The following is a 15,969-nucleotide window of genomic DNA, read 5'->3' on the forward strand; positions in this document are numbered from 1 at the left end:
AATTTCTCCCGATTGGTCTCTTCAAACAACGAAAGAGGACCTCCTCATGCTAAAGAGACTGTCTCCTTGAGCGTCTCAGGTACCCAAACGCCATCCCACCAAGAGTTGTTCTCCCCTCCAGGGCTCCCAAAGGAGACACCAGACTTGACAAGGGGAGGTGATCTGCCTTCATAGTACGACACCCTTGTGTCGACCCTGTAGTAATCCTTGATGGGGATTGGGTCTTCCTACCCCCCACAGCCACAACAGGCCCAGATCCAGCCTACTCCGCGAATTCCGCCAGAGTTGGCCGTCTGATGTCTTCCTCTGGAGGCCCTTTTGATCCTAGGAGAAAATCTACCCAAGGCAGTGTCGTTCTGAGGGCACAGCGGTCTTCTCCATCTAGACCCAGTGCCGAGAAAAGGATGCGTTTTGACTCAGGGCAAACCCCAGCACAACTCCCTCTAACACCGGTGTGCCCAGGGGACAGGTTTATCACCAGGCAAAGAAGGAGAATAAAGCTTGGTACTTCACCTCATGCGAACCTCACCCAACCCTGCATGAGCTAGGGAGATCTCTATTCAGATTTTTTGGCCTCAACCGGTAGAGATTATTCCTCCGGACCAACGTCCTATTTCCAAACCACTGCAAGAAAAACAATCCTCTGTTCCTCAGTCTCACGATCCAAAGGAACTGCAGGCTCTTCCGAAGCCTTCTATCCTGGAAAAGCATTTCCCCCCTTGGAGAGAGTCGAAAGACTAAAATGGATCCAAAGAACACGAGACTGAAGTTAGATAAGAGATCCCCTGAAGCGGGTCCCTCTTACGACCCAATCGATAACTTTGACCTACTCCAAGCTCCTATGGATGAGTGGGTGGAGGTATACGAGTTCATGGACATGAACGAGGAATACCCTCCAAGAGCAGCTAGTCCAAACTTCCACTCTGAGCAAGAGTACAGAGAGTCGGAACACGCTTTCTGGTAAGTCCTGGCCTGTATGAAAGCCATAAATAAGCTGTTGGATCCTGGTACTACCTCCCAGGAAGACAAGGAAATGGTCCTGGACCAATTGTTTGGTACTTAGAGACCCCATAAGACCAGTGCATTCTTGCCCTGGTCGAAGGAATTGACAGCAGCCAGAAAAAAGGCTATCTCTCAGATAGCAGGCACTTCCAGTTCCCTAAGAGCAGGTTCTTCACCGAGGTCTCTCCCACTTCTCTTCCTTCTCCACTGGAAGTACTATAAGATCGAGAACAAACCTCTTACTAACATGACTCTCGACCCTCAGTAGGATCACTTACCAGGGGCCTTCCGATACAGACACTCTTTGTTGAGAGCTTCACTTTCAGCAACTGAGCTCCTCAACATAGAAAGAGGTGCAAAGTATGCCATGCAGGCTGCTTCGTGGCTCAAACTATGATTGGGGTCATTAGGCCACATTGTACGTTCCGAGGACCTGTCTAAGGAGTCTACAAGGCGGTCACCGTAGTCTTTCCTTATATCAGGTACCCAGACGTTGGAGTTCCTTTTACACCACGCGGTTAACTTGTCGGCAAATGCTATCCCCAAGCAATGGGATACCATGGTCAGAAGATTTCACAGGCAGATGCCAAAGTGGAGGTCACGCGCCTTAGAAATTCGACTCTCAAGGAATCCTCTCTCTTCAACCCAGAGGTGAGAGAGAGCAGCTGATAGGTGGAGAAAATCCTCCAAGGATTCTCTTCTCCACAGGGCCATGACTACTTGGCACTATGGGAGGGTGCCTCAACCTCCCAGAATTCAGCCCAACACCTTAAATCCCTTGAATTCCAGGTCCTCTGGACCTACAAAGGTGTCTAAGCAGCCCTTTCAGGCTAAGGAGCAGAAAGGGAGCAAGTCCTTCAGAGGAAAGAAAGTAGGTAGGGGGTGCCACGTCTTTCCTTCTTTGGAGTCGTGTGCAGATGGCAGTGGAATTATGGAGGACTACTTTGCGGGAATCCCTGATCACCCTGCTGTCACTTTTATGGGCCCTGGCTCTTCGAAAGTGGCGGCGGTCAAATATTCGGGTGCAGCCATGCCTGCTAGATCAGGATCAAGGAAGTGCCCTGTGCCCACTTTGATATCCCAGTTGGCAACGGCTGCAACCTTCTTCAAAAGAGCCTGTGCGTGCACAATCTTTTTGAGCACCCCAACCTGCTCCTTTTATGAAGGGTGAAGGTGGGAAAAGGAGAGGGAAAGGGAAACACTGATGCCAGCGTTCCCCCTCTCATGTTGCCGAGAGGGGGGAAATGGTGGATTTTATACCGACCCATTATTCATCATACAGGTACTGTATATGTTTCCAAACTGACATCCCTTTGAGAGAAGGGTATCTATTTTGATCAGGTACGTACTTCCACGGACAGTACAGGCCAGACAAGGGGCCGAGTCTTGGGTATTGAGTGTCCTTTGGCATGGTTACTTGCTACCCTTTAAGGACTGCCACCCTATTTCAAGTCCCAATTGAGTTCTCTGTAGATTATTCAACATCACCAAAAGCCTTTACCTTGCGGGCAGTGGTAGACATGATGTTAGAGAAGAATGTGATTGGAGTCATTCGAGACAAGTCTCTGGACTTCTACAGTCGACTTTTCCTGGTGGAGAAGGCGACTTGGGGCTGGAAGCCATTCTTTGACCTCTCTCCTCTGAACAAGTTTGTCCATCAAACAAAGTTCAGGATGTAAATAATATTGTCTGCGCTGTCTTCTGTCAGAGAGGGAGACTTCATGCTTTCGATAGACCTGAAGGACTCATACTGCACTTTTAAGTGCCTGTTCATAGTCCTCTCGAAAATACCTTCGCTTCTCCCTCTACATTAAGGTGTACCACTTCAAGACTCTGTGCTTTGGACTGTGTACAGCTCCCTAGGTGTTCATTTAGGTGTTCACATCGGGCCCATCCCCTATTTTTGGGAGGCGTTGGTTGGTGATCGAGAGGGCCCTGCGGTGCTATCTAAAAATGACTGGACACCCTAAGCCTGAATAGTCCAAGACTTCGTTAACATTGGCAGGACCAACAAAGAGGTGTCCAGGAACATGGTCTCTTTATGGCTTCATGAGACCATGCATAAAGTGTACATCTTGATTGACGAGAAAGTCGAGGTTCCAGCCAAGACCAGAGCTCATGAAGTCAGAGGTATTGGCCCCCACTCTTGCCTTCAGGAGAAACCTGTCAATGGGCCAAGTCTTGAAAGCTGGTGTCTGGAAGAGGCAGGCCACCTTCACGGCTTTTTACTTGCAAGAGTAAACCTACAAGTCCCTTGACATCTTTGTGCTTGGTCCTGTGGTTGCTCCTCACGTAGTTGTGTAACCAGCCCAGCTCCCACATGGGACAAGGATGCATCTCATCTGTGGTAACATGTAGATGTAGTCCGGAATGAATGGTAATATGACTGGCTCTTCTCATTCATTCTTGTGGGCCCCTCACGGGAACCAAGCAGTCGAAACGTTACATGCTAATCGGATCGGATGCAGGTAAGTTATACTTCGAAGCCCCATTTTTAGGTCTAAGAGAAGTTTTTCTCTCACATCCCCTCTAACGAGTAGGAGATAATGAATTTTATACCAACTCACTGATCATCATATAGGTATATATTTCCAAACTGACATCCCCTTCAGGGAAGGGCATCTCAGATTTTATGGGTTACATGCTTGCAACTACAGGCCAGGTCCTATCAGCCTTTCATCAGTATGAAAGTCAGGTAAGAGTTTGCTGGGATCAATGCTTTGTTTCTGTACAGATCAAGCAGCGATCACTGCCAGGGAAGAATATGAACTATCATGTTAGGTTCGAAGGGGACTCATATCCGATTAGGTAGTAAGTCTCTCTACTTAAAGGACTAAGGTTTTCATGCTACTAAGGAACAAATCACAAGTTTTTAAAGTAAAATGTAGTTTTCCTTGAACCCAACTTCCGTTCTTGATCACCCCCATCTCAGTCTTTGGCTGAAAGGTCAAAAGTGAAGGCTTTCGGGCTGGAATGGGGAAGAGGCTCCTCGACCCACACCTTTGCCATCTGGATAACCACTCGTTATCCTACTCTAACAACGTCTCCAGCTTACAGTGAAACAATCTTCCTAATATATCTACATCCTGTGAGACATCGACAAAGAGATGGAGCTGGGGGGAGAGTGACTGCTCCCCGCACTCTAGTTTTGGGGTGTTTGAATGTGCGTGGATGTAGTACGATAGAGAGTAAAAGATGTGAAATTGGAAGTATGTTTAGGAATAGAAGGATGGATGTATTGGCCTTGTGTGAGACGAAGATAAAAGGAAAGGGTGAAGTGATGTTTGGTGAAATGTCTGGTAGAGTGTCTGGGATTGAAAGGGGAAGAGCGAGAAAGAGTGTGGCTTTGTTGCTGAGTGAATGGATGACAGGTAAAGTAGTGGAATGGAAGGAGATATCATCTAGGTTAATGTGGGTAAGGGTTAGGTTGGGTAGGGAATGTTGGGCGTTTTTCAGTGCGTATGGGCCAGGTAGTGAGAAAAGTGAAGAAGAGCGGAATGAGTTCTGGAATGAATTAACTAGGTGTGTAGGAGGACTGGGTAGAAGGAATTATGTAGTTGTCATGGGTGACTTAAATGCTAGAGTGGGCGCTGGAGAGGTAGAAGGTGTCATTAGGAAGTATGGCGTACCAGGTGAAAATAAGAGTGGTGAGAGACTGGTAGATATGTGTGTTGAGCAAGAGATGGTGATAAGTAATAGCTTTTTCAAAAAGAAAGATAAAAATAAGTATGCATGGGTAAGAGTGGAAAATGGAAGAGTAGTAGAAAGGGCATTAATGGATTATGTGTTGATAACTAAAAGAATGTTTGGAAGATTGAAAGACGTGCACGTGTTTAGGGGTATGGCTAACGGTATGTCTGATCATTTTTTGGTGGAAGGAAAATTAGTTGTAGCAAAAGAGTGGGGAAATAGAGTAGGTGGATGTAAAAGGGAGCTAGTGAGGGTTGAAGAGCTAATAAAACTGGGGGTAAAAAGTAAATATCAGGAAAGGTTGAAAATGACATATGACGAAGTGAAAGTAAGAGAAACTGGGGATTTAGAGGAGTGGAAGTTAGTAAAAGAAAATTTTGTTGGGATTGCAAGGGATGTGTGTGGCAAGAAGGTTGTTGGAGGCAGCATGAGGAAGGGCAGTGAATGGTGGAATGAAGTATTGAAGGTAAAAGTGGAAGAGAAAAAGAGGGCTTTTGAAGAATGGCTGCAGAGTAATAGTATAGAGAAGTATGAAAAATATAAAGAGAAAAATGTGGAAGTAAAGCACAAGGTACGTGAGGCAAAGAGGGCAGCTGACCTGAGGTGGGGTCAGGGATTGGGTCATTCATATGAAGAGAATAAGAAGTTTTGGAAAGAAGTGAAGAGAGTAAGGAAGGCTGGCTCAAGAATTGAAGAGACAGTGAAAGATGGAAATGGCAGGTTGTTAAAAGGAGACGAGGCAAGGAAAAGATGGGCGGAATATTTTGAAAGTTTACTGAATGTTGTGGATAATAGGGAGGCAGATATAATTGCTGTTGCAGGTGTTGAGGTGCCAGTGATGGGAGATGAGAATGAGAGAGAGATTACAATAGATGAAGTGAGGAGAGCACTAGATGAAACGAGAGTAGGAAAAGCATCTGGTATGGATGGTGTGAGAGCTGAGATGTTGAAGGAAAGGGGTGTGACTGTACTTGAATGGTTGGTGAAATTGTTTAATATGTGTTTTGTGTTGTCAATGGTACCAGTAGATTGGGTTTGTGTTTGTATTGTACCACTATATAAGGGTAAGGGAGATGTGCATGAGTGTTGTAATTCAAGAGGTATTAGTTTGTTAAGCGTAGTTGGAAAAGTGTATGGTAGAGTAATGATTAATAGGATCAAGGATAAAACAGAGAATGCAATCTTAGAAGTACAGGGTGATTTTAGAAGAGGTAGGGGATGAATCAGATTTTTACAGTAAGGCAGATATGCGAGAAATATTTAGCAAAAGGTAAGGAGGTGTATGTTGCGTTTATGGATCTGGAGAAAGCGTATGATAGAGTTGATAGGGAAGCAATGTGGAATGTGATGAGGTTATATGGAGTTGGTTTAAGGCTGTTGCAAGCAGTGAAAAGTTTCTACAAAGCTAGTAAAGCATATGTTAGGATAGGAAATGAAGTGAGTGATTGGTTTCCGGTGAGAGTGGGGCTGAGACAGGGATGTGTGATGTTTAACTTGTATGTTGATGGAGTGGTGAGAGAGGTGAATGCTCGAGTGCTTGGACGAGGATTAAAACTGGTAGACGAGAATGACCATGAATGGGAGGTAAATCAGTTGTTGTTTGCAGATGATACTGTACTGGTTGCAGACACAGAAGAGAAGTTTGGCCGATTAGTGACAGAATTTGGAAGAGTGTGTGAGAGAAGGAAGTTGAGAGTTAATGTGGGTAAGAGTAAGGTTATGAGATGTACGAGAAGGGAAGGTGGTGCAAGGTTGAATGTCATGTTGAATGGAGAGTTACTTGAGGAGGTGGATCAGGTTAAGTACTTGGGGTCTGTTGTTGCAGCAAATGGTGGAGTGGAAGCAGATGTACGTCAGAGAGTAAATGAAGGTTGCAAAGTGTTGGGGGCAGTTAAGGGAGTAGTAAAAAATAGAGGGTTGGGCATGAATGTAAAGAGAGTTCTATATGAGAAAGTGATTGTACCAACTGTGATGTATGGATCGGAGTTGTGGGGAATGAAAGTGATGGAGAGATAGAAATTGAATGTGTTTGAGATGAAGTGTCTAAGGAGTATGGCTGGTGTATCTCGAGTAGATAGGGTTAAGAACGAAGTGGTGAGAGTGAAAACGGGTGTAAGAAATGAGTTAGCAGCTAGAGTGGATATGAATGTGTTGAGGTGGTTTGGCCATGTTGAGAGAATGGAAAATGGCTGTCTGCTAAAGAAGGTGATGAATGCAGAGTTGATGGGAGAAGTACAAGAGGAAGGCCAAGGTTTGGGTGGATGGATGGAGTGAAGGAAGCTCTGGGTGATAGGAGGATAGATGTGAGAGAGGCGAGAGAGCATGCTAGAAATAGGAATGAATGGCGAGCGATTGTGACGCAATTCCGGTAGGCCCTGCTGCTTCCTCCGATGCCTTAGATGACCGCGGAGGTAGCAGCAGTAGGGGATTCAGCATTATGAAGCTTCATCTGTGGTGGATAACGGGGGAGGGTGGGCTGTGGCACCCTAGCAGTACCAGCTGAACTCGGTTGAGTCCCTTGTTAGGCTGGGAGGAACGTAGAGAGTAGAGGTCCCCTTTTTTTGTTTTTGTTTCATTTGTTGATGTCGGCTGCCTCCCAAAATTGGTGGAAGTGCCTTGGTATATGTATGTATGTATATATTGAAAAAAATTTGTGCAATGTTTTTTAAAGATATTTGAAATTTTCCTATTGCAATGTAAGGTACTGTATCCTCAAAATACAAAGAGTTCCCTCATATGTAAGAATTTAATGTTTACCTTTAAGCAAAGAATGATTAAAATTAAGTTGACTATATCATTCTACAAATACTTCAGAATTGATAACTTCTAACAATTGAGACAATAATTTTCTTTTAGTTGAGGAAATCTCACTCTTTTTCCAAAAACATTATTCCTTTAAATATTACTTAACCTTGGTTTCTTCTTAGAAACTGAGCATTGAAAAAATATATAATTTATTTCTAACATTTGTCAATAACAAATACTGTACTGTATTGCCATTATAAATTAATATACTGTAAGCATATCTAATGCAGTATTAATTCTTGAAGATAAGTGTAGATAATGATGTTTCAAATTTTCTTAAAGAAACAGGAGAATATGGAAATGGAGGATCCTGAGTTTTTTGACACTGCTGTTTTAGAAGTCACAAAATGCAGTGAATTGCAGGAAAGGATTACCACAGTCAGAGTCACTACAAAGCAGGAAAAGGAGAATTCAGACGATGATGTGGACCAATCATGTCATGACTTTGACACTCACCCTCAAGACATCAACTTCGAGTCTGCAGCCGCAGTTTCACCTCTGAGAGACATTGATTCGCTACAGAGCTCCCTTTCTCCATCGTCCCTCTCCAACCCTCCCTCGCCATTGCCAAAACTAGCCGAGTCGGTACCCTTGATTAATTCGTCTAGTATCAAGGAATCTATTACAGTAAATGGAAGAGACTTTTTCATGGGAAACTCGCATAGCCCAAGTAAAGTTATTACTATTAGCACTTCTAGTTGTAGTAAAACTCCCCTTGTTAGTGTAGGAAGCAGCAGTGAAAAGTCTTTAGGCACCAAATCTTCATATGTGGTTACATTGCCAAAGACTGACACTGTCAGTGCTTCTTTGAAAACTACAGTGAAAAGTACACCCATAGAGGTGATTAGTCCGAAAAACATTTATCTAAAGGAATTAAAACATAATCGTTCTATGCCAAGTGTTATTAAAGTTACAGCCAAAGGCAAAAAATCAGTGCCTAGTACTAAATCCTTTCCCCAAGGAGATGATGCAAAATCAAGGCTAGTGTCGGCAAGTAAAAAGCTGTTTGATAGTGAAGATATGAATCTGGCCAATAGTTACAGTGCGTACGTAAAGAAAATGTTGAATCTCATTAATCCTCCTGAAAAACAAATGGCTCTTATAAAGGCACTTAATCATACTATGGATGAATTTATTGAAAAATATAAGTCTTGGAAATGAATGTACAGTGCAGTATTTGAGTTCTTGAAATGTGTATATAAATGTGTTGATTGTATATATGCGTAGAAATGTTTTTGAGTGGAACTTGGCTAGAAACATGAAGTTATGTGATTCTGTAATTAAAAATATGGATTCTAGCCAATAGATTTTGTGAAATATACAATATATAGGTATGTATATACTCTAGCATATTTTTCATTAATTAACGGATTAAATTCAATTACAGTATAGATACTCGACCTTGAATTAAGCATTTTGTTCATATGTATCATATGAAAATAAACATTCCAGTGTCCAGCAGCTTTTAAACTACAATAATACTTGATATTTTGTACATGAGTGCCAGTTTTCATTCATCAAAGTGCACTGTTGTATCTTGCGGGTAATATGGTTGGGAAATGAAGTGGCTGCAGTGTAAAAATTTTAAGGGGAAATCTAAGGATTAAAACAATATTTACATAATATATTGTACTTATATCTGCATTGACTTTCAACAATTTATTGAAATTTTAAGACGTTAGCATTTATATATTTTGATTTCTTCCCCCCCCCAAAAAAAATTATATATTTATAATTGATAAAAATTAATAAGCAAGCCTTAGTAGTAACACTTTTATGTTCTATATTTTGCAGCTTAAATCATTTGATTTATTTTGGAAACTGATTAGAATAGGAAAATTTATATCATGTATGAAATTTTGAATGCAAAATAAAATAGTGCTCACCTACTAATGTAATTTCTTTTCTTGCTGTTTCCAATTATATGTACAGTCTTTTATTTTATTTCTAAATTCAGGAATGATTGTAGACGTGTAAAACCGACCTAAGTTCTCCATGAAGACGAGAATTAAGGGGAAATTCCAAGAGAACAAAATTGTAAAAAGTAAGCTTTACCTTTTTAATTTCCTTAAAACCCAAGACACCAAGTCTCCCTCTTATATATTATCTATTGCTCTAATAACAATGATATATTTCCCCCCACTGGAGCTAGGAAGTAGGATGACTTCAGCTAGAAGAATGTAACAGCAAACCCTAGGAAACTAAGGCCCTGTACACGCTATGATTCATGATGCAAGTAGTGTTGAATGGATGCGTTGAAAAACGACTTTTTTCAACACAAAACTGCACCACCAACGTGATGATGGGCCGGCCCGATTTCCTATATGTTGCTCAGTATTGCGTCAGCATTCAAAGAGAAGGATGTCCACTCAGATCAACTCCAACACCAATGGCTAGTCTCTACCTCTCATAGGCCATAGTCCCAGTGAGTGGACAAGGACCAACATTTCATTTCATTTTGATGATAATAATTTTTTTATACTAATTTATATGATACTAATTTTTCAATATTTAACTTAGCCGGTGATTATATAAGCTGCAATTCTGTTGCTCGACAGAAAACTCTACGTTAAAAATCCGCCAGCGATCGCTATGCAGGTAGGGGGTGTACTTCAACAGCGCCATCTGTCGTGCAGGTACTCAGTACTCAATGTAAACAAAGAACTCAATTTTCTCTCTGTCGGGCTACCGGCAAGACCTACTAATTCGCTGTTGCTAACTGGATTTGTTTTCACAACTATTGGTGAAGTACACTATTCTTGTTTTGAGCTTTCGCTATGCAGGTGTTTTATCTTCATCTCAAAACTTGAACTCGTTTTGGATAGATTTAATTATGGTGACAAAGAGAGTATGGACTTTCTTTCACTTTTAAATGGCCGACCCTTCCCTTAGACGGAAGTGTGTTTAGGCTTTTAGTAATTATCTTATCACGTTATAGATTTTCCTCTATATATTTTATATCTCTCCGCCTTTATTAGGCCTCTTCGATTAACTTTCCATTTTTTATAAACATATAAATAAATTTTAATGCTTTGTTAGGCGGTCCTAACTTGGAAACCGAAGTTAATCAACATTGAGCCCTTTATATCGTCTTTAGCTTTTAAAGGATTTAAAACTTTTTAAATGTAATATTTTATGAAAGAATTTCTTTGATAGTCTTCGTACTGTTTTCAAAGATGAACTAACGTTTAGTTTTTTATGCTACGCAGTTGTTGACGTTCAGGACGTTCAACATGCGCTCTATCGTTACGATAGAGAGAGAGTGTATCACGGTTTCACTTTGCAGTAAGAGTAAATCAATTCTGACGTTTTGTTCATTCTTTCTTAGCTTTAATGTTTTAAATTCTAATTTAAAGGAACTTTTTATTTGGAAAACCTTTCAGTTTTTTCCTTTAGTCAAATAACATGTTTTCTGGGTCGAACCTGTGACGGCCGGCGAAAAAGTCCTTCTTTGTACTTTTTCTGATATAAATCTTCCAAATATACCAGAGAAAATTAAAAGCATGGAATGCAGAGGTTACAACCCTCGCGCGAGCACCTTGTTGGTGTCGTATATCTAACAAGGGCGTTTGTAAAACACTATTCACAGGCTGTCTTCCATTTAGATAATCCCTTCATCAAAGGGGGAGGGCCGTGACAGGCCCTAGAGAATACAGTTGGGTTACCCTACCGACACCCACCACTCGCGCTCACTAGGTCATCCTTCTGTTTTGGACTAGCCAGCAAAGTTGATAAGTGTTTTGCCCAGTGTTTTTCGAAGTGATTGTCGTTAATTCAACATGACTGACGTTGATACTTCACCCTTACCAATGTTAAGTACCATAGTTTGTTTTGGCAGCTTTTGACAGTACCGGGCATTTGTTCTGTTTCCAATATGGTGGTTTTTAGTTTTGGAAGCGATTGTCTTGCCGAGGTATCGGCAGCCATTTTGGGTTATGTTCGCTTCGGTAAATATTCTAGTTAATTTTGCCCATCTGGTACTCTGTCATCTTGGTTATATCACTTACGTTTTATGGCCTTTTAGTGTTATCATTAATTTTTACTATGGTATTTATTTGCTTGCAAGTCCAATTTGGACCTACGAAGAATAGCGATTTAAAGAATAGCGAATTAAAGTTTAGCGATTTAGTCTGTTAGTTTGTTCTCGCCTCAGAGGCTTCGATTTAGACTATATCCTTGTTTTTTTTTGTTACGTTATTCTTCGTTCTTGGTTATTACTAAGAAAAGCAATCAATTTTATTAATGTTCTTGTTTTATTGTGTGATGTTAGTTTTTTATTATGTAACCTTGAGAGCGAAAACAGAGACTGCTCGTTCCCTGTTCTACAGATATGAGTTATTCCTTCTCTCGTTTTCTTTGTTAGCTCGAGTAAGAGAGGTGAATTTCCCGTTCTCCGTTTTTATACGATCACGAGTTATTCAAGCCTCCTCTTAGTATCAGAGTTGATGATAGTACGTTTAATATTATAAACGTTTTTATTGATGTGGTTACTGTTAATATAGCTAACAATATTAATAGGTACGTTAGTGTATGAGTCATTAATTGGGGTCGTTTTATACCGACACCCTTAGCTCCGAAGTTATGCTTAGCTCCGCCTTGAGTTATGCTCCGCTATATGGATACTCATTGGGTGAGAACTAGTTAACGTTCAGGAGCAGATTTTTGGAGTGCAACGGTGTAATCCGGCACTCGGACTCCGGCTGAAGCCTTTTACACACGAACCTTTGTCATGTTTGATCATAATTACACCGTTACGGCCGGCTTCACGGGAGATAACACAATCATTCATTGAGGTTAATGTTATCGTACCGGGAACGGTCACGATATCACGGTGACGGGCCTTTGCTACCGGATCTCCGGTACAAACAGAGATCAAGCAGACGGCCAGAACCGGAGTTAACAATGTGATACCGATGAAGACTAAACAGTTTCATTATTACGGTCCCTTTTTCATCGAATCTCCGGCTTCACTGGAGATAACACAAACATTCAGTATTAGAGAATGTTATCGTACCGCTAAGGATCACGTTTTCACGATGACGGACCTTTGTCACTAGTTCTTCGTTACAAACAGAGATCAATCAGACGATCAGAATCAGGGTATGAACCCCTTTTTCATAAATAATCACAATATCGTTATTACGTTCCTTTTCATCGAATCTCCGGCTTAACCGGATATTGTACAGGCGATCAGCATTGAGGTTAATATTAGTTTTCCTCTGGTGTTCACGTTGTCACTATGACGGACCTTTGTACCGGGGATTGTTACCGGAGCTCCGTTACAGACAGAGCTCACTCAGACCACGGGTGGCCAATCTCTTGTTTTGCTGTAAAGGAAAGGATTTAACATGAATACAAAGTAAACTGTACTTACTTTAATGACACTTTGAATTTGCGTTGGTAATATTCATTAGTTATTCTTGAAAGTCCAAATAAAAATATATGAACATAACTATGCCTATATTTATGCATATATTTAATTCTAACTATGTATAAATAGGGATAAATATCCATACAACATCGTGTTCAAATAGAAATAAATTGATTATGCCTATATTTATGCATTTTCAATTCTAACTATGCCTAAATATGAATAAATATCCATACAACATAGTGTTCAAATAGAAATAAATTGATTGTACCTATATTTGTGCATATTCAATTCTAACTATACCTAAATATGAATAAATATTCATACAACATCGTGTTCAAATAGAAATAAATTGATTATGCCTATATTTATACATATTCAATTCTAACTATGCCTAAATATGAATAAATATCCATACAACATAGTGTTCAAATAGAAATAAGTTTCCACTCAGTACTGGGAACCAAACGTTGGCCCCTTCTAATGAAGGGCCGGGTCGAGACTAACCATGCCATGAGAGGCTATCTACTGTTCCTTGAAACTCTGGTCAGTGAACAGATGAATCAATAGAATACTAATAGCCAGTAAATAATGTTAGACCCGGTTCTGAACGTCTGAGTCAGGGGTGGCCAACCTGTGGCGGATGCGCCAACAGTGTCACATTTCATGAATACAAGTGTCGAACTATACCCCAAAAGATAGTACATTAAATGATTTTTCTTTAAAAATGATTTTTATGAGTTGTACAGTTGATCCCAGCCTATGAATAGGATCACTAACCAAAGTTCAAGGAACATCCAGACTTATGTCCCCTTTCTTTTACAGAAGGTTCGCCTACATGGTTCCCGTCAGGATGATGATGAATCTCTCTGGCCTGCAAGAGAGGCTCTCCGCCCTTGGTTATCAAGGTTGGGAAGAAATGCTCCATCTAGAGGTCCCTATCTCCTCAGAGTGTCCTCTCTAAGGTTGGACGACGACCCCATGGACGGGCAGGTAGGTGGGGATGAATTTTGAGCCTTCAGCTTTGCAATTACCTACGTCACCGACCTAGGACCCTTAATGGATCCTGATGTTCATGTTACCCTGCATAAACCGTGACTGCTAAAAGCAACACATTCTAGGGAAAACCAAGGGGCTATGACGGAGCTCAAAAGTATGGTAGTGAGTCAGATCCATTCAGGAACTCAGAAGTTTCCCCCTACAGCCCCAGGCATATCGAAGTAACCTCCTTCGATAAAAACAACGCATAGAGATTTGCCTTACATGTTCCATATATAGATGGTACCATAAATCTGGATGGCATAGACATCCTCCCTCTGGGGGACGTAGAATTTACTCCCAGGTACTAGAATTCCCGTTCAACGGATTCATTCGATTGAAAGAGATTGCCTTGGTTAGGTTAGACAAGGTACCGAAGGTAACAGTATTATTTCCTAAAGGGCAGGCCCGATCTGTCTGGACCAGGATGTTGTCAGTCTGGGGGTTACGATAATTCCAAGATCTGCCCTTCCAATTCGACCTACACGTTTGATGGTCTGATCGGGTTAGTTGTGGGAAATACGTTCTGTCTGAGGCCTCTATCAGACAGGAATCGATAGTCGGTTACCCACTCGTCATCACAGCCTCCCTCCGATTCGACGTCTATGCATCCAAATCCCCCTCATCAGGTGGTCTACCTCACTGATTCCCCAGGTACACAGCCCAACCCCGTTGGGATGTTTTACCTGCATACAGCCCTAGATCCGAACCCTCAGGCTCCTCTCGTGGACACCAGAGAGGAAGCTACAGGAGTAGAAGACAGTCTCGCCATCGAGACGGACCTAGAAAAAAGGGGGCTCGGAGAAGGAAAGTACCTAGATTCACCCCCTCACAACGCGGTGGTCCCGGTAGGGGGTAGACTTTACCACTTTCGAGACCATTGGACCTTCGGTCTGTGGGCTCATAGCATAATCTCTAAAGGTTTGAGGTGAAAATGGTCACAAGGTCCTCCTCCTCCACCAGTGACCTTCTCCCAGAAATCCACTCCCATCCTGGAAGAGTACACCACAGGGTTACTCAAGAAGAAGCAATCAAACGGGATCGATCACTGAAGTTCCAAAGCCACCTGTTCACAATTCCGAAGAAAGGCTTGGCGGCATTGAGAGTGGACCTGGACTTGTCAAGCTAAACTCTTACATTCTCTGCGACAAGTTCCGGATGTTGACTATCTCTCAGGTACGGACCTTACTTCCCCGTAGGACCGTCACCACCTCTGTCGATCTTACCGACGACTATTATCTTGCGCCTTTAGCTCGAAACTTCTCTTCTTATCTGGGTTTCCGCCTAAGCAGGAAAGCCTTTGTGTTCAAGACATGCCCTCTGGCCTCAATATTGATCCCAGGATATTCACAAAACTAGGAGAGAGAGTGTTAGAACAACTCAGGAACCAAGAGATACAGATCATTGCTTATCTGGCCGGTTGGCTCATTTGGGCCCGGCCGGTCATAGAAGGCAACAGAGCTACGAAGGAATTATTCCAATTTCTCGACAACCTGTGATTTCGGGTCAATCTCCAAAAAATCTCGCCTGCAACCATCAGTCCGCTTAGAATGGTTAGCCATTCAGTGGGACCTTTCGAAGCACACGTTGTCTCTCCCTTCCAAAAGGTAAGAGGAATAGTTTCCAAGATCAAAAAATTTTCTCAAACACAAACAGGTGTCCGAAGAGCCTTAGAAAGTATCCTCGGACTTTTCCAATTCACTTCAGTAACAGATCTAATAAAAGCCAAACTCAAAGACATCAATCGAGTTTGGAGAAAGAGAGCTACAGTACCTATAAGAGACATGATCTCGAAGATCCCCTCTGTCTTGAAAATGAGACTACACCCATGGTCCGAACCGAAGGACCTCTCCAAATCGGTTCCTCTACAATTCCCACCTCCACAAGTGACATTCCATACAGCCGCGTCTCTAAGTGGATGGGGGGGATTACTCCGAACATCAGATGTTTCAGGTTCTTGGTCACTCTCCATGAAACAGTCCCATATCATTGTTCTCAAAGCCATGGCAGTGTTCTTGACCCTGAAGAGAGACTCTCCTCCGAGGTCGACCCACATCAGAGTA

At 42.0% G+C, this 15,969-nt stretch overlaps 1 protein-coding gene across 2 annotated transcripts in view; it reads left to right on the forward strand.

The window, feature by feature from the left end:
* The window catches only part of LOC137629035 (zinc finger protein 665-like), a 38,190-nt gene extending 28,815 nt beyond the window's left edge, over positions 1–9,375 (forward strand). The window contains exon 5 of one of the 2 annotated variants that reach the window (XM_068360309.1): positions 7,786–9,375. In XM_068360309.1, coding sequence (XP_068216410.1) covers positions 7,786–8,658 — 873 coding nt within the window. In that variant the 3' untranslated portion in view covers positions 8,659–9,375. Of the gene's footprint in view, positions 1–7,779 lie in introns of both variants that reach the window. The other variant, XM_068360303.1, reaches the window with a different exon arrangement.
* Positions 9,376–15,969: the final 6,594 nt, after the last annotated feature.

Source organism: Palaemon carinicauda, chromosome 2 (genome assembly GCF_036898095.1).
Source record: "Palaemon carinicauda isolate YSFRI2023 chromosome 2, ASM3689809v2, whole genome shotgun sequence".
Classification (NCBI taxonomy): Eukaryota; Metazoa; Arthropoda; class Malacostraca; order Decapoda; family Palaemonidae; genus Palaemon; species Palaemon carinicauda.